General features: G+C 34.7%; 3 protein-coding genes across 6 annotated transcripts; 1 reads left to right on the top strand and 2 right to left on the bottom strand.

The window, feature by feature from the left end:
* Positions 1 to 214: 214 nt before the first annotated feature.
* On the bottom strand, positions 215 to 1,343 carry LOC103502623 (uncharacterized). The gene is made up of 2 exons (XM_008466625.3): positions 1,144 to 1,343; positions 215 to 1,029 (listed from the first exon to the last, which is right to left on the bottom strand). The coding sequence occupies exons 1-2, from the start codon at positions 1,253 to 1,255 to the stop codon at positions 503 to 505; spliced, it is 639 nt and encodes a 212-aa protein (XP_008464847.1). The 5' UTR covers positions 1,256 to 1,343; the 3' UTR covers positions 215 to 502.
* Positions 1,344 to 1,872: 529 nt separating this feature from the next.
* On the bottom strand, positions 1,873 to 10,967 carry LOC103502621 (cystathionine beta-lyase, chloroplastic). 3 transcript variants are annotated; one of them, XM_008466620.3, is made up of 14 exons: positions 10,697 to 10,967; positions 9,615 to 9,755; positions 9,242 to 9,383; positions 9,052 to 9,164; positions 8,121 to 8,191; positions 7,923 to 8,014; positions 6,287 to 6,374; positions 6,100 to 6,211; positions 4,972 to 5,068; positions 4,806 to 4,887; positions 4,143 to 4,260; positions 3,073 to 3,180; positions 2,794 to 2,896; positions 1,873 to 2,373 (listed from the first exon to the last, which is right to left on the bottom strand). In XM_008466620.3, exons 2-14 carry the CDS (start codon positions 9,690 to 9,692, stop codon positions 2,198 to 2,200), a joined length of 1,380 nt encoding a protein of 459 aa, XP_008464842.1. In that variant the 5' UTR covers positions 9,693 to 9,755; positions 10,697 to 10,967; the 3' UTR covers positions 1,873 to 2,197. The 3 variants fall into 3 exon arrangements, with proteins under 3 accessions (XP_008464842.1, XP_008464844.1, XP_050938023.1); XM_008466622.3 differs by lacking the exon at positions 10,697 to 10,967 and adding an exon at positions 10,168 to 10,637; XM_051082066.1 differs by lacking the exon at positions 9,615 to 9,755 and having other exon boundaries at positions 10,697 to 10,940.
* A 1,063-nt stretch (positions 10,968 to 12,030) lies between these two features.
* LOC103502620 (50S ribosomal protein L21, mitochondrial) lies at positions 12,031 to 16,262 on the top strand. Of its 2 annotated transcripts, none has more exons than XM_008466618.3 (6): positions 12,031 to 12,456; positions 13,285 to 13,770; positions 13,856 to 13,936; positions 14,818 to 14,919; positions 15,637 to 15,711; positions 15,798 to 16,262. In XM_008466618.3, exons 2-6 carry the CDS (start codon positions 13,303 to 13,305, stop codon positions 15,909 to 15,911), a joined length of 840 nt encoding a protein of 279 aa, XP_008464840.1. In that variant the 5' UTR covers positions 12,031 to 12,456; positions 13,285 to 13,302; the 3' UTR covers positions 15,912 to 16,262. The 2 variants fall into 2 exon arrangements, with proteins under 2 accessions (XP_008464840.1, XP_008464841.1); XM_008466619.3 differs by having other exon boundaries at positions 12,137 to 12,456; positions 13,272 to 13,770.
* The last annotated feature ends 2,081 nt before the right edge of the window (positions 16,263 to 18,343 follow it).

Raw genomic sequence — 18,343 nt, 5'->3', positions numbered from 1 at the left:
CAAAATCATTTGAATAACGGCAAGAAACCAAGTGAACACATTAACAAAAATTCTCATATGTAGAGGAAAGTACCAAACTTGTGGATCGAAAAGATATGTGAATGTTAACATTCTTTTTAACTCCAACCAACATCATTTGATCCAAATTTGCAGGATTTTCTATCTGAACTTGAATGCCTTTTCTAAAGATGTTTAACAAGAAAAGGAACAAAGATGAACAAAAAAACTTTATTAGCAAAAACTTAGATAAGGCCCCTAAAAGCTAATGTGCTGCTCTATGTCTCTCTCTCTCTTAATCCCATCATAGCGGCAGCGCTAAGTGTGGTCAGATATTTCCGAATTGGAAAATTCTTTAAGCAAACCCAACATTTACACTAAGCACACAATTCCTACCCAAAATCCAAATCCAAACATATATTTAAAGAAAAACTAATAATCAACTTTCTTTAACCATCAGATCCCAAATAAAGATCGCCAAGATCTGATTTTCACCCCTAATTCTTCAGATTCTTCGGGCTCTTCGAGTGACCATTTTCCTTTCACCTCCACCAATCATTGATTTCTCTAAATTCACCGGCAATGGAGGCTTCTTATTCTCCTTCATCATGCTACGCAGCAAATACCTTGGAGCTGTCTCGCTCCGCTCCGCAGAATATGCTGCAGAAACCGATTTCCTCAAGCTATTCACAAGCTTCTTAGAACTCTGCCGTTTCGAAGATTCTACCGTCACACCGAGGTTGTACGGAGTCTTTACCTCCGCCACGGTTTCTGCTTTCTTTCTCTTCTTAAGCCTCTCGTTCCTCCTGGCGGAGTACTCGTCGTAAAACCTCCCTCGCTCAAACAGAGAACTCGAATTCACGCTCAATTTATCGCCTACTCCGTTGCCTTCAGATTCTATACATCCCAATTCCATCCTAACCATGCTTGCCAGAGCTCGTAATTCGCAAGATATCGTCCGATACTCAGGTCGGAGTTCCGATTCTTGCAGATCCGAAGGACGGATCATTTTCTGAGATTTTGTCAAAGAACCTGTACACAGACAGACAAAAACGTTATTGATCGGTTAAAGAATAGCAAGATTAAAGAAAAACAAGAAGGATCTTAATCTACAGAAGATTCAATCGTTGGTTGATTTGAACATACCGGGGGGCGTTTGAATCGATGTTGTTGAATTGGATTGAGGTACACGACGAGATCTGAGACGCAAGGGCGATCTGGCAAGCGGGGGCCGGCGATCAGATCTCATCTTGGACATTGGATGTAGGAAATGCAAAGGGAAGAAAGAGAGATAAGAATGCTATTTTGTGGTCGAAATATGTGAATGAGTTACGTTCGGTTGAGGAATGGGTTTGAATTGAGATTTAAATGAGAGGAGCGTCCCCCAACGGTCATATTTTTAGGCTGAGCTGGCAACCGCGTGAGGTTTATCCGTTTATTTTTCATTAAATTGGAGTCTACAAAAATGCAAACCAAATATTATTGTTTGGTTAAATTACAAATGTGATGTATGGTTTGGGAAAAAGGAAAAGGGAAAATAGAATCTAGTCCTTTTAAAATTTAGAATGATAAGATTGGAGGTTTTTTTTATTTATCAAAGTAAATACTAAATTCTTAAAGTAAATTCTAATGATTTGTGAATTAATCACTATGATAATATGCGTCTGAAAGAATGCAAAAGATTGAAGAAAGAATGAGAAAGATTAGTAAAGGAATGGAACAGTGAAAAAATTATTTTTAAAATTATTTTAAGCTCTCATTTAACAAAGATATCAAATTGAGATCCATCCTAATTTTTTGATACATATGAAATATGAAATTTTGTGGTGTGAAATTTTAAAACCCAATTGAAACCCTAAGATAAATGTTCAGAAGTAAAAAATAATCTACAAACAAATTTTGTAGTTTTTCCTTATTATAATATAAGATTTCGAAGAATGTTGAGTTCATAACGGTCCCTACCTTATTAGTCTAAAAGTGTATATGATTTAAACCTTCCAATACAAATGGAGAATCCTTTAAGGATGCCATTCTCATAAGCTTCTCACTTCCCAACCCAATTTAAAAATAATATTTGCCACATTAATACACATATGTATATCCTTGTAGATGACACAAGATCCAAGATTTTGGAGTAGAACTTCTCATCATTTTATCCATCTAGCTACGGGTTGTTTGCAAGTTTGAATGTTCCAAACTCCTAGCGAGGTCCTGTTCGGAGTGCATTGTCTAGATCAGTTATGAGATCGTTAACATCCTCAATACCAACTGATATGCGAATCAGATCTTCTGTTAGACCTCGAGCTTCTCGCACTGCAGCCGGTATGCTTGCATGGGACATAAAGCAAGGCATACTTATAAGTGACTTCACACTACCTGCAAGGAGGAAACCATAGTTCTCTTCTTTAAGCCTCAAATCCCAAAAGCCAATAGGTTGGCCATAAAAGAAAGGCAGACTGACTGAAGCCTCAATACTCATTTATAAGGAAACACCAAATGATGTGAAGTTTGTTCATCATTTTACTATCTATTTGTGGGCTTGGTTTGCGTATTCTTTCATTTTTTTCAAAAGTTGTTGATTTCATTTTTAAAATAATAAAAAACCAAAAATTGAAAGCAACTATTGATGTACAAATTTTTTTGAGCTATTTTGAATACTAGAGGCCTGACGATTAATCGTTGGCTTATCATTGCATCTTGTCTTGCCTGAAACAGCCTTGTCTTATGACTAATCCCTAATCATTTGTAGACACGGTAAAGAGTGTAATTTAACTCCAAATGGAAGAGAATGATTACCAAAACTGACAGTTATGCTGAAATACTTGGTACTCTCAACAATATGCTTGGAGAGTGCCAACGATCCGGTTAAAAAGCTCAATACCGCTCCTGCGCCCTTCGCCTAAGAACACAAAATAGTTGCCTGGTTAACTATTTTTTATTTTTTATTTTTATAATTTATTTGTGAGAGTTTACGGGCTAGCTTACAATATCTAGATTCAATTCATTATTTCCTTTCTTTTGTATGATTAACAGCTAAGCCACTGTGGATTCTTTACTTCACGATATTACTCGTACCTGAGAGTAATGCAATGAACGACCAGGATGAGTAGGAAGACCTGCATAGTACACTTTCTTCACCCGTGGATGTGTATAAAGAAATTCAGCAATCTTCTGTGCATTTTCCTGTTAATGACATCAATTCAGAAATGAAGTCTTATACACATAATGACATAAATATACATGTATCGATATGAATAGAAAGTGAACAATGTCATGTCAGATAGCACCTAACAAAAATAACACTTAGGGTGGAAATATATATTGCAATATCAAAAGAAGTTACAAATGAGAGTTCTAGACTCTTCAAAATTCCTACAATGGAAACTATTCTAAAACCCTAAACCCTAACCCAAAAACCCTTACAAATTCCCAAGCCAATTACTAATATGCACATGCTCATAAACATACTAGTAATCCTAATATACCCTTAACTAGAGTTCTAGCAACACCCTGCTAAGGGTACCTTTAACCACTTTGACTTGATAAAACTAAGAATGAAACATCGAATGAACTAAACAAATAGGAGCATTTCCTCAAATTATAGATTTTTGATATCCCACCCACACAAAATATTGGAAAAGCATAATTTTTTAACAACAAACTTGATAGTAGATTTTTCAGGAACATACGAGCTATTCAATGGTAGACATTCGACTTCAAGGAGCACAATACTTTGAATGGAAGCATACCACAAATAAGTACGAACCAAAAATCGAGCAAGGAATCAAGAAACAATTTTAACGCCAAAAACTGTCAATTGTGTTAAGATAGTGCAAGAAGATATAATATTAAATTTGCTTTTACCCATTAGCTTAAGCTTTTGGGTTAATTGGTAATTTAAGATGATATCAATTATCAAGGTAGGTAGTTCAGAAGGTCTCGTGTTCAAAGCTCTGCAGTATTATTTCCTCCCAATAAATATTGAGTTTTACATTTTGGGTTTTCTACATTTTCAAGACTACAAGTAAAGGAGAGTATTATAGCTTAAACTTTTAGGTTAAATTAAGAGAAAGCAACATGAATTCTGAAACTGACAATTATGGATATTTAGAAAGGGGACATAAGAATAAGGTGCAGGTCCGAACCTGCTGTTTCTCAACTCTTAAGGCCAGTGTCTTTATTCCTCTTAAACAAATCCAACAGTCAAATGGAGCCAGTCCAGATCCTTCTGCATTTTGAAGGAAATACAATTCTTTTGCCAACCTGGTAGAATGGGAACAAGGAAAATCATATTAAGTTATCAGAACACGTGGAAGAAACAGTAAGGTGTCTATCCTGATCCAGTCAAATCCAAGCATGATATACATCTTCTCTGAACAAGACCACTGCCGCTTCGTATTTAGGAAAATATGCAGCAAATGTAGCTTTCTTCGTTTCTTCTGATTTTCACAAACCCTAAACCCTAAACCAAAAACATAAATGAAATCTGTTTGCAAAAGAGGCTCTTTACAGAAAGATCCACAGCACTTTTCCTCTCCAACTCTCATCAATTTTGAAGTCAAGCTGTGCCAGGAATTAATCCTAGTTTTTCCGAAGTGAATTTTTTTCTGCCTCAAAAGTCAAAGGAGCCTCTGAAGAATATTATATAAAAACTAAAATATATATTTGAATATGCATTTGACAAGCACAGAAGTACACAGCTTTTTTCATTCATAGGATTAATATTTGAAATAGATTAAATGAAAATCACATAAAAAGTAATGTATCTTTTCTACCTCAGCAGTCAGAAAGCATAGTGCAAAAATTACCTTTCTCCCCTAACAGCAAGCACACCCGCCATTACATCACTGTGTCCAGCAATAAATTTCGTAGCTGAGTGCATAACAATGTCTGAAATCAAAGACTTGAGTGAGTTGACATTCAAAACAGTGTTCAAATGCTTCAACATTTGAAATTAGGAAGTATTCTTGATACCTGCTCCAAGGTCCAGTGGTCGTGACAATACAGGGGACAATATGCTGTTATCTACCAATACTAGAGCCCCATGTTTGTGCGCCATAATTGCAATTGTCTGAAATAGAAAGATAAATGACATGCATAACAGGCGGAATGCATCATTTTTCCTTTCACTGAGCAATTAGCATGATTCCAGGTTTCAAACATGATATAGCAAGTGGATAAATAAAATATACAAAAGTTTTCCATTTGCCTCCTTGTAGCTTCAGCTAAACTCCCAACTTTCTTTTAGCAAGAGAACTCTATCAGAGAGTAGAGAATCGGTTAGACAGCTTTTAGGAGGGCCTTGTCTTAATAAGACTGCACAGATTCTATGGTGGAACGCAGTCAATGCCTTATTGGCCAATTTGTGGTTTGAAAGAAACCAAAGGACTTTTCACAACAAATCTCTCGGTTGGTTCTATCGTTTTGAAAATGCTATCGTAATGCCTCCACGAGGTGCATTCTTTCCAAGGAATTCGACATGTACAGCATCTCTGATTTAAAACTGAATTGGGGTGCTTTCATTTCAGCAACCTAATCAAGGCTCAGAGTTTCTTGGTCTCTTTCCTTACTTACTGATGTTTTTGGACAGTCCAGATTTGGTGTATTAGGTCTTGGATTATGGTTTTTTGATTCGCTTGTGCTGTAGAAGCCTTCATTTGCACTCATTTTATATGTTCTTATAGTTTGTATAGATATGATGAGGACGCTAAGAGGGTGTCTACCTAGTTGAGATGTATTGGTGCGTCTACTACTGATCCTTAAATTCTTACACTCATTGTATAATCTTCTTGTACTTTGAGCTTTTGTCTCATTGTTAATATTAATAAAAGAGATTTGTTTCCTTTTCAAAAAAAAAAAGAGAGAGATCTCATTGATTAATGAAATTTGAGAAGACCTCAAGCATCGTAAGGTGATTACAAAAGAGAGCACCAATTATTCAGCTGAAAATCCGAGGGAAGGGATTATTCTGGCTTGCAATGAATTATTTAGGCTTACAATTTCAAAATTATCCATACCTGACGCCTAACTATATGGTGAAAAATCAAGTTATTAGGGCATGCAATAATAGCATAATTGTTTACTGAGAGTCAGAGACCTTACCCGAATATCTGATATTTGTAATCTTGGGTTTGTTGGACTCTCCAGCCACACAAGCTTCGTTAGTGAGCCAATAGCAGATGAGACCTCATCTAAGTCACTTGTATTCACACGTCTGCAAGTTTTATCCCTTGCAATCTTAATCCAAGTGGTGGAGCCAGGCTAGAAATGATGACAATAATCAACTTACTTGACCACGATTCCTCGTCTAGGAATCACTTGTGAGAGCAATCGATCGGAGCCACCATAAAGGTCATCACCAGCAACAATTTCCTCACCTGTTAAAAGATCACAAGTAAATAATTTAAATAGAAATTAACAAGACAAGGAACACAACTATGCTCTCGTCTCTCTCCCCCTCTCCCTCTCCCTCCCCCTCCATGCCTCTAACAAACCTTTTGATCACTGTTCCAGTGTTGTCCTCTCATTAGCTCTCTTTCAAAGTCTTGCCTGAAATTTTGATACCAATGGCAGGGGGAGGGTGGTCCAACTACTGAAGACCCGTCTCCAAAGAACTTCCTTTGTTTCGATAGACAAAGTTGTGATACGTTGGATCACAGAGACCTTAAAAAATGGAAGGTTTTATCAACCACCATGGATTGGCTTAGTGGTCAAGAAGGGCCAATGAAAATAATAAATGACTTAAAGGAAATGAGTTCAAGTCACAATGAGCAGGAACTAGGATTTAATATTCAAGTTACCTTAGCAACAAAATGTAAAAAAAAGTCAGCAAATTGTTTAGTTGGAAAAGTCATACGGCACCTCAACTCAATAAGGCTCTCCTGAAACGCCTTACAAAAGAACTACTATCTTGAAAATGGACATGCCGTTGTTTCAGTAACATGTTGTAAGTGTCCATGTTGGTTAGGTTAAGGAAGCCCCTGTCTAAAACTTTCACATAAACTTCAAAGAACATCTCAGAGAATATTGAGAAGATATTGGAGAGTCCAAATGGGAAAGAGGTAGTTGTAATATAGGAATCTCCCTTAAAAGATTCAGCCTTAGGTGACCATAAACTCCACTCCCACCCTCTCCAATTGACTTCCCTTTTGCTAGGAAGATGGCGGCTTTGCTGTGGAAACACATCCTAGTTATCAAACCCATCCCAAAGGAAGGAACATCAGCAAATAAAGGAGCCATTGCTAGCATAATAGATTGCTAGGGAAATAAAAAAACTTCTTCCTACCTTGAAAAAATTAAAATGAAGTTGAGAATAAAGTAATTTGTGAGATAGTAGGTCAGTAGCTTGGGCAGATTTTTTAAAAGAAATGAGAATTGAAACATTAACCTCAGATCAGTTTCCTTTAGTTTTGAAGCTGGGTTTTAAAATAGGGTCCTACCCTTCCACTTTGAAATTGTTTGGCTGGAGTCTTCCATTTTAATACCATTTTATTGAGCAATGATGAACGCTGGTGATCTAGAAACTTGATTTCAACGTCTTCTTTTACATATTAAGCACCGTTTATTATAATAATTATTAAAAAAACTAAATAATTCAAATACTTTAAAAAGATTCTGCGAGCATTTGAAATCTTTTTCTTGTCTATTCTTTTTACTCATTTTTCCCCCCTTCAGTTGAGGGGGCAGAAGAGAGGTGGTCAAAGCCAGGGAAAGAGAGCCCCAAATAGATCAAGCTAATAGAATGAAGAAATACAGAGCACCTAAAAATTTTACTGACCATCATGAAGGTTCAACGTAGGAAATGGAATTCACACAAGCAAAATGATGAAAACACAAATTCCAGGACCAATCATACAAACCAATACACAAAAATCAAAGAAATCCAAAAGTGGAAAACGCCATGCAAATGGATTAAAAAAACCCACCGGTTCCAACAAGTTGAGCAACAGCAGATAAAGCAGCCATCCCACTGGTGAAGCAAAATGCTCGATCAGCTTTTTCAAGCTCTGCTAAGAGTCTACATGAACAAGGATTTAATTATTTTGGGGTGAGGGGGGAGCTGCTTAAGTGCCAGCATAGTACCCTTTTTCCTTTCTGAAGTAGGATATAGAACAAAAACGCACCTTTCTAAGGCATCACGAGTAGGATTTCCACTTCTGGTGTAATCATATGGGCCATTTTCTGTTGCAGTAGGCTGCATAGCAAAGTGAAAAATGGAAATCAAGTAAGAAGCCACAGCATTCGCAATGTCAATAAGGATCCAAGGAACAATACAGAGAATGCAAAAGCAAATACCAAACTAAGAAGAAAGCAACAATAATTACAATATCAGATGCATAGTAGTCTTAGTATCGAAGAATGTACTTTGAATCTTGAAATTTCAGTGAACCCAACGTTTGCAGCAAAGAGCTATCCTAGTTACAATCACGTGAAAGCCTTGTCTATGTAAAAGCAACAAACACGTTAACGTTCAACACTAAGGAGAATTTCACTTAATCCAAGTCCGAGTAGCCATTTTCTGTTACCCATATTCAGCCAAGTGGCTGAGTGTGACCTACCTGACTAGGTACAAGTATGAAAAATCAGACTAGTCTATAATACTAAATTGAACGGTAACTTCAGAGGATGAAATTTATAGTTATTAGAAAGGTTAAATCTTATTTGGGTCCCAAGACTTTTGTAGGTCCTTAAATTTTCAAATATTCTATAGTTTCTAATTTCAATCCCTAGACATAAATGAATTCTTTGTCTTTACTGTTCGTCATTAACTGTTTAATAAGAACCCTAATCTTTTTAGGAACTTAACAACTAACCTATCACATGTAACTACAACACGTGATGTGTAGGGGCACTCATTGATGAAGTAAATTAACAAAAAAAAAAAAAAGTGCCACGTCTTCTTGTTAATAACTATCAAGGTTATGATATAAATGCTTTTTTTATTTAAAGATTAGCAACTAAAACAAAATATTTACAAATTAGAGACCTACATGAAATAAAAGTGAGAATCTTGGCCCAAATTTAAACCTAAGTATATATATTCCTACCACTCACTTGTTTGAAGGTTGCAGTTTGATAAAGTGGCGTGCTAACGGCACCATAAGGATCAAATTTGCTTTCAAAATTCATTATCATAGTTGAAATGCTTGGCTCTTCTTCCTCCAACTCTATAGCAAGAAACCAATCTTCAAATGCCAAGCAAAATGATTCCAATAAATTTATGCATGAAGCAAAGTTAACATACCAGCATCATCAATCAACGTCGATGTGGACACATCCATCTCTTTGTCCATTGAACACTTTCTTAAAACCTTCAATTGATCACACCTCGAAAATGGTGGCTTCTGGAATCCAAAACTTACCAGAAAATTCTTGGAAGTGATTCCCTGTGAAACCCCAATGAAGAACTCAATAACAGATTGATCCATCAGGACCATCACCAAAGCCAGATACAAATTCCAAATGTCATCAAAATAAAAAGCCCAAAAGCAGCAAATAGAGGAGAGATCATCAGTTGGGCCCCTCATTTTCATATATCAATCCTTTCGCATAAACCAAATAGACAATTTCAAATAAGAGAAAGATAAAAATAGAAAAAGGTGTAGAGTTATAGTTACTTTAAAGTGTCCAGCCGCATCAGAAGGAGGAAGATAGTTGATGATGGACTTTAAATGGATGGAAGAAGTGGAGGCCATAGCAGAGCTTGAGTATTTTGCTCTTGTTGCTAGTGAAGCTTGATGAAATTGTTTTTGATTGACCTAGAAGTTTCGGATCGACTCAATCTTACGTTAGTTTTGAAACTTTTTAGAGTTTCTGTTGATGTTTATTTGATCATGTTTCGAAAAATGATACTTTTGGTTCATAAAATTTCCAAAGTCTAATCTCTGCTATATATCAAAGTGGGTGTCAGGAAGTATCATTTATATTTCCTTCAAGCCCTCCATCTACTTCTGACGTGTTTTAGAAGCAAGGCATACATCAGACAACCAGTCTTTTAATTACCTCAAAGCGAGAGAGCGATAAAAAAAAAACGTGGTAGGGTTACAGTGGTAGAAGTTATTTTATTTCAGAGTAAAAAATTAATCCAAGTATCACCCATTAAACATGGCACTTTTAAAGCCTTGTATTTATTAAGAGGAGATTGCCAAATGGCAGTTTCATGCAACTTACTGTTTAATTCTAGGATCCGCCAAGTATTGGCATCTGGCAATTTCATGCAGCCAACACAAATGTCTCGAATCAGACTCTTCTACTACTGCCACTTTTTCTTTTTTCTTTTTTGTATCTATTGGACATTAGTATCTTTTCATTTCTTTAAATGAAAAGTGTCGAATTTTGTCCATACAAAAACACGTATATTACTGCACTCTCATTTGAGAGGGAGAGCTCCACTTTTAGGCATGCCTATTTTGTCTTAATTATTCTTGTACACACATAAAATTCAGACTACTTCACTATGCCCGTACTTACACCAAACTCGAAGTACCATTTGCGATTCATTAATTTGAGGGTAAGAGCTCCAATTTTCACAAAACGCTCATAGTTCCTTTCACTACCATGATATTAATCTAAAATCCACCAAAACCAACTGTAGTCTGAAACTATAAATACGCAGAGGACTTCTTTTTCCTTTCATTAGACAAGTTCTCATATAAGTTGGAAGGCAGAAGAAAGACATTAATGGAAATATGGAGAATACCAATGAACAGGAGAGAGATGGCAGTAATACTGAGGGTGGAGAGAGGCCACGACTTCGGCAAGAACAGAAGGGATGAGCGGCGGCAGCAATGAGAGGCGTTTAGTGGTTGAAACGGAGGGAGCCGGCGTTCCGACGTGAAGAGTAATGAGAAAGGGTGAAGAAGGTGGAGGGGAAATTTTCGTTCTTTTTCAAGACAAGGTGTTAGGGAAATGGAAAATTGCACCCAAACCCAAAAACTTAGGAGAATTGCGGAGATGATATGAAGATTAACCCTAAAGTTTAAAAATCAATAAATTAAATGTTGGCATTGATGTTTTTTTCAACTTAGTAAAAATAAAAAATTACCACTTCTAATCTTAAATGCAATTCTTCCATATTGACTCTTCTTTTAAAAGAAGAATTTAGTACAATTCATTTAACGATTAAATTTTTGTGTTTAGTATGAAAATTGTTCGGAATGATTTTTCATGTTTAGAATTTATTTTCAATGATCGTATTTAAAATTTTAAAAACTAACATAGGGCTAAACAAACAAAAAAAAAGAATTGGTTGAATAGAAATTATCTAATCTATGTGCTCTACTGCCGTCGAAGATTTCTAACAAAAGAAAAATTACACAATAGTATGTAATCAGGAACAAGGGAAGGGAGCAAGGAGTAAGAGTCGGAACACTTGTGTCTGATTTTCTTTTTCTTAAAAACATTTATACATAGGTCGTACAATTAAAATGCCCAAACCATATTTAAGATTAGATTATATTTGTAAGGACGCATTTATATACACAAACTTTCTATCAACACATTTTTTTTATAAATTAAAATATATAATTTTATATCAAAGAGTAGTAGGGAATCCGAATTCTATTTTATGTTTTCACATGTATGCTTTTGATGTAGGGGTAAACACGGTAGACTAAAACAACAAGCCGACTGACTTCAGTCGGGGTCGGTTTGAAAAGTTTCAAATTGAAGATTTTCAAAAAGTATTTTTAAGTGTTCGATACAACCAATCAACCTTTGCTCATCGACATCAATGTCGGTTTGACACTTTATTAAAAAAACCAACTCCTGTCGATCGATAATCACTCTAAATTTCATAGACAATTCGAATTATACTTTTAAAAGCTATTTTCGAATTATGTGATCCATACCGTGTAAACTTTTTTTTTGTTGAATCACAAATTTGAACTTTACATTTTAAAAAGTCAAATGATAGTGAACACGTATAATAAAATTTAAATTGATGTTAAACTCGAACTTTTTCCAAACGATGGAGACTGAAACGGTATAATTTATAAATACAAACTATGAAAAATGTATTTGTTAAGTAGAATAAAACTTTAGAACATGCCATAAAATCTTAAGATACAAATTTGTTTCCATCAAATGCTACCGATACCCTCCCAAATGAGTATAGGGGTAAATTAGAGAAGGATTGAAAAGCCAAATTTCCGTTTTATTATTCAAAACTATTGTTGCTTTTACTCTTTGATTTTTCTGAACCCTATTTCATTTCACGCCAGCCACCCCCTCCATCCCCTCTCTCCCTCCATCTCACTGCCACCCTCTGCACGCCGGACGCCACCCCTTCCCGACGTACCGACTACCTCCCGGCGAAGTCTCCGCCACTTCATCCCTCCGACATTCGCTCGCCTCTAGACCAAACAGAGTTGGTTATCTCTGTTTTTTTCTCTTTTACTCAGAAACAGAAAGTGGTTCAGTCCCTCACGCCCACTGCCGGTCATTTTTCAGATCCCCGAGGTTTTGATTTTTCTTCTATTTTTTTTCATTTTGTTTCGCTGATTATGTTGTTTAATATGTTCACCCACAAAGAAGCACAGCAAAAGATGGATGATTTTTATTTTACTCTTTTGTTGATTTCTTATTCAGCCAATGTTTGACCAATCCAAATGAAATCATAAAACAGATAATGTATGCTTCACATATTAGGAAAACAGTACGAACCTACTTGAACAGAACTCTAGAATTCTAGAGGTTGCCCAACTGTGTCTTTTGAGTTCTAAAGATTAAGAAAACAGTTCATTGAATCAATAAATAATGAATGAAAATGAAAAGATAACAAAAAAGTTCAATAAACTTACAAAGCAAAAAAGATAACTGGCTTTCATGTAATTTACTTGGGTATAATAAACTTGTTGGAATAAGCTGTGTTGAAAATATTTGTTCAGTTACAAAAGAACAGCAAAATACCATGGAAAGACAGATAGACACAAATAAAAAGGATCCACCAGAACAAGGAATGGATAAACCTGGAGTTTGCTTGCGTATTGAGAAAATTACTGATGCATATGAACTGTTGTAGGGAGGGGCAAATAGAAATAAAGGATCTCCTATAGGGTACATAGTAGCATTATTTTTTTCAAAACGTGAAATCCTCCAAATTTGGACCTATTGATGTAATTTTTTTTAAAAAAAATTAAAAACAGGATTTCAAATCTCAACAAATTCAAAATTCTTCTCTTTCGTTTTCTTCCATCCAAACATGCCGATCAAATTCAGGGGTTACCAACATATGTTTATGTTTTTATTTTCTTTCTGCTGATTAAGAAGTTTAGAATATTGTGGCAGCATGTGTAGGAGTTGTATATGGATAAGGCCATAAGGATCACCACCATGGCGAACAGACGGTGTTTACAAGTACTAACTCGTCATGCCTCAGCCATTCTTTCCACCAAGCCATATATCCACACGCTGAAAATTGCACCTTCCCTCCTTTTCGAGAATTTCCATACTCATGCTTCTCTATCAAACTGCCTTTCTGCTAAAACTGATCCTTCTTTGTGTACCTACTGGTCACATACCCGATATCTCTCATCTGATAGTCGGAATGGCAATGAGGATGATTTTACTGAAGATGAAGATGAAGATGAAGATGATGAAGCATATGATAGTGAGGATGATGGTATTTCGACATCGAGTAGGGTTATGAAAAAGGAGTATACAAAGGAGGAGATGGAGGCTGAAGCAGCTGCTATTGGATATAAAGTATTAGGGCCACTCGATCAATCTGAAGGGATTTTCAAGCCTTACGAGCCTGCTTTTGCTGTTGTTCAGGTTCAAACCTGTGGCATGTCTTAACGAGTTGTATGAATTAGTAGTTGGACAGTTATCCACTCTTTTCTTTTGGTTACTCTTGTAGATTGGCTCACACCAATTCAAGGTTAGCAATGGAGACAGCATTTTTACTGAGAGATTAAAATTCTGTGATGTGAATGACAAGGTTTGCAACTCCTATTCCATTCTTCTTTGTCAATGCATTAGATATAGTATATCTTATCCGCTTTTATTAGACTTGCTAGCTTTTGGCCATTTTTCTACATGGTCTTCTGCTTCCACTCTTTTGATATGATCATACGAGCCATCCAACCAGATTAGTAGTGCTGTATCTATAAATTTTTTTCACAGGTACTTGTAGACAAAAATGATTTAGTTACAGTTTTTTTCATAAGTTATTCCCAACACAATATTTCACATGAGAGCAATTTCGGAACCTAGAACTGAAATGTTCTGCAATTTAAAGTTGTACTCTTTTTTTCTCTACATTCTGCTGTTGTTTCCAGGTTGTAATTTGGAAAGCTAAAATTTGTGCTATGCTATGTTTTTTTATTGGTACAAGGATTTGACTTAAAACATTAATTTGAATGTAAGGCAATCTGTAGATGAATAAGTATTGAGGAGCTCCTTTGTCTTTTTGACAGTGTGACAAAATATAGTAGAGCTCCTAAAAAGCAATTGTTTTTCGTACATGAGAAGTTGCACTTTTCAGATTGTCATAGATGAGGCTAAAATATTTGGTGTAAATTAGTCAGACTAACTAAAATACGTGTAAAATATATTATCGTTTGGTAGCTTTTATTCAAGTTCTTATTGTTAGTCGCACACGAGATCATGAGGGGATTTTTCTGACATTTATATTGCCCCTTTGCCTTGTCAGACTTGAACGCTGTCTGTTGATTCTCTCATGTTTGCTTTTATATCTTGCCTACTTGATTTTGATGGTCTGTGTTGAACTTCTGTACTGATATCGACTAAAATTCTTTCTATGTATTTCATCCCGAGCAAGCTTGAATGATTATTCTTTTATGGATTTATCTTTTGCAGTTGATATTGAATAAGGTTCTCTTGGTTGGCTCAAGTAGCCAAACGATTGTAGGTAGGCCAACAGTACCAAGTGCGTTTGTTCAAGCAGTTGTTGAGGAACATGTGAGTGACAACTAAACTATTTACTCGCTTTTTGTTGCTAATGCAATATATTGTAAGAATGAATTTTTGCTGTCATGTATTCTCGTGGACCATTACTGTGCATTTTCTAAGGACTAATTTTCTACCTCTTTCTGCAATTTAGAAAATATCCTTTTAGTAACCATAAAGATCCAATTGCCTACTTGAGCACAACCTGATTAGGTAAGAAATCAGAGGTTTAAATTCCTATCCGCACAGGTTGAACGTAGAATAGGAATGCCAATCTGTTAGCAAAATTTATCTACTTTTACATATCCAGGCATTAAGTTGGATAAAAATTCTAAGCCAGAAAAAGTTGGATGAAAATAATAGAATCTGGAAACTTAACACTGTTTGGAAGATGTCTAAAAAGCACATTCTTCTAGCTTCTTAAAACGATTATGGAATTGCAGAGGGGTTTGATAATGAATTGACCAAGTTGTTTACGTGTCCTACTTTCTTCCTACGCTAATTCTGCAGTATCAAGTGTAATATATTTGTTTTTTTAGTAATTCGTATGCTACAATATCATCATATCAACATTGTTGTCCTGTCTATGGTTGGTTTGCTAATGTAAATCTTTCTTTGGTTGTGCTTTTTTATTTTTCCCCTTAACTTTTTGTTGTTTTCAAACCTGGAAGTCGTTCTCAAATTCGTGTTCAAATTGTAACTTGAATGATTTTTCCTCCTCTTGAAAAGGCATTAGATGCAAAAGTAATCATCTTCAAGAAAAAAAGGAGGAAGAACTACCGCAGAACCAAAGGACATCGCCAGGTATATCTAGACTATCCAAAAAGATTTAGAAGAGTTGCTTATTCAAGTTGTCTGATGACCTTTTTCTACTGCGTTTTCTATCCCAGGAATTAACAAAGTTGAGGATTGTTGATATTCAAGGTATCGAAAAACCAGAAAACATTGGAAAGCCTTCAAAAGTAACGGATAAGAAGCAAGAACAAGTTGCAGTAGCTGCTTAAGTAGAAGGTTCCATGATTCTTACTAGCTAGAAGTGCTAAGTTGGATCTTGTAATTCCTTAGAAGGGAGTCCTTTACTCCCAGCTAGGCTTGTTTCGTAGGAAGGCCACTTTGCTAGGATTCCCATTTCTTTTCTTCGTTTTCCTGGCAGTTTTCCCCAAAAATGCGATGTCTTCTATTTGAATAAATGAAATTTTCTCATCAGAATTGTGGTCATACATTTGAGAAGAGTTTGGAATTGTATGGACTAGGATTTATGCCATATATATCAGATATGTATGGTAGATATTGAGTTTCTTGATTTGTTGGGAGGTTACAGGATCATACATTATATATTTTTCTTTTATTTTTTATATCTGCTCAAGGATCTTAAAAATTAATCAAGCTGTAGCTTTTTTATTTTTTTCAAGGGTTGGCTTTAAGCCTAAAGTGCTCTCCAAGTAAAGCTCTTATTCAGGAGAAGAATTTAGGGAGGGACTTGAACAGTGTTTCCTTTTCTGCTTTTATTGGTTTACTTTTTTCGTTGGTGGTCGACGAAGAGTCACCATTGTTGAGGGTGAATATTACATCCTCTGCCAAGGGTGTTTAGAAATAGACGGAAGCTTCAATGTCTTCCATTCTGTATTATTGATGTCGTCGGAAATTAAGGTCGTTGCTTTAGAAATTTAAAAGAATTTGAAATGTTGCATGATTCAATTTTTATATTAAATTCACTAAGTACAGAATTTAGATGGTTATAGATACTTCAGGTTCCTCTTAAAATCATCCCTAACTCGACCCAACCTTTTATTTATTTTAACCTAACTTTCTAACTATTCAATTTTTGCACCTATTATGCATGCCAACTCAATTGACTATTAATCTTGTCCAATAATAAGGACTATCTTTTCAACTTTAATGAAAATATCAAGACCAAAGCGATGCTTTATCCTAGTTATTATCATACCCATAAAGGTTATATTGTATTGAATTATTGTAAAAATACTTCAAAACTTGTGTAGCCAACTAGGGGCCTTCCATGGTCATACTTTAGTTAAAATTTTCTTCTCTTTTTCGGGAGACCACAATCTAACTTCAAAATTATTTATGTTTCAAATATATCAATAAAGATAATAATGATAAAAGACATTTTGGTAATTAACTAAAAAGTAGCATTGTTCTTACTCTTGTAATTAGTAATTAGACACGAATTTCTTTGTGGCAGCGTATAAAATAAAGGTATTAATAGAATGATAATGTAGTACATATCCATATATGTTTTAGGATCATATTGATATCTATAAATATAAATTTCCTACCACACAAACTTCCAACAAAGATAAGGGCTCCACTGCCTTTGATTTTTCTTACAAGATAATATAATTTAATGATCAGTTGGTTGGGTGTTTCATCTTTAAAATAAAATGTCAAATATATCCCCTCATCCCCACCATAATTACAACTCAAAAGTTAAATTGATTAAAGTTTGATCCACCTAAAATGTTAAAAAGATAATCTCATGCTTTACTATCCTTTGTACATAGAAAAAAAAAATATAAAAGATTTAAAACAAATTTAACACATTTCTATTGAATGCTAATTAGGCAAAATAAAAGATAGGATGCAATTCAATAATATCAAGTTTTTTTTCTATATATTACCCTTCATGGAGTCAAATATTTAAGAAGTTCACTGCTCTCGAGTTTCAAGAAATATAGCATTTTTTTTTACTATTTAGTTAAGTGTTTTGGTATAAATTATTCTTCTTCTATAGGATTGAATAGTTTTTATTTCTCTTCTCATAATTATTGTAAAATACACACAAATTCACCCACTTGAAGTGGATGAATAAGAAACTCATTGGTTTCGAAATTCAAGAAATTTCATAAAGCTCAGTCAATTTAGATAATCGAGAGTGTGATTTTTACTATAATTTATTGTTTTTTATAATTTTTTTTAAGTTTTGTTTTCGCTTTATAATTTTTGTTTGTAAATGTAGAAATTAATTTAATTTACAAATTAATGCTTTATAATAATTTTTGTTATGTTTTTATCTCTCCTTCTTTTTCTCTCCCTCTCTCGTTGGTCGTGGTCGAGAGACTCGCCCATTTCTTCTTCTTTTTTCATTTTTCATATAATGTTTTATTTCTTTCTTTTATTTGAATTTTATTTTTCTTTTCTATTTAAATTCTTATTTTTTAAAAAAATTTAGTATTAATTTATTTTTTCTCTCACGATAAACCTATTTTTAACAAAAAAAAAAAAAAAAAAACTTTTACTTTGATGATTTTTTTTTTATTTTTCAAATTATGTTTATGTTAATTTTTTAAGTTATGAAGATTTATCGCTATAATTCATTTGTTTTGTATTAATTAAAGGTCGTAAATTGTTAGTAATCAATTAAGATTGGAAAATAATTAAATATAAAGGATAATGTCTAATACAATAATTAAAC

The sequence above is a fragment of the Cucumis melo genome, chromosome 3, assembly GCF_025177605.1.
Source record: "Cucumis melo cultivar AY chromosome 3, USDA_Cmelo_AY_1.0, whole genome shotgun sequence".
In the NCBI taxonomy this organism is placed as follows: Eukaryota; Viridiplantae; Streptophyta; class Magnoliopsida; order Cucurbitales; family Cucurbitaceae; genus Cucumis; species Cucumis melo.
This window is presented reverse-complemented; position numbering and strand designations above follow the sequence as displayed.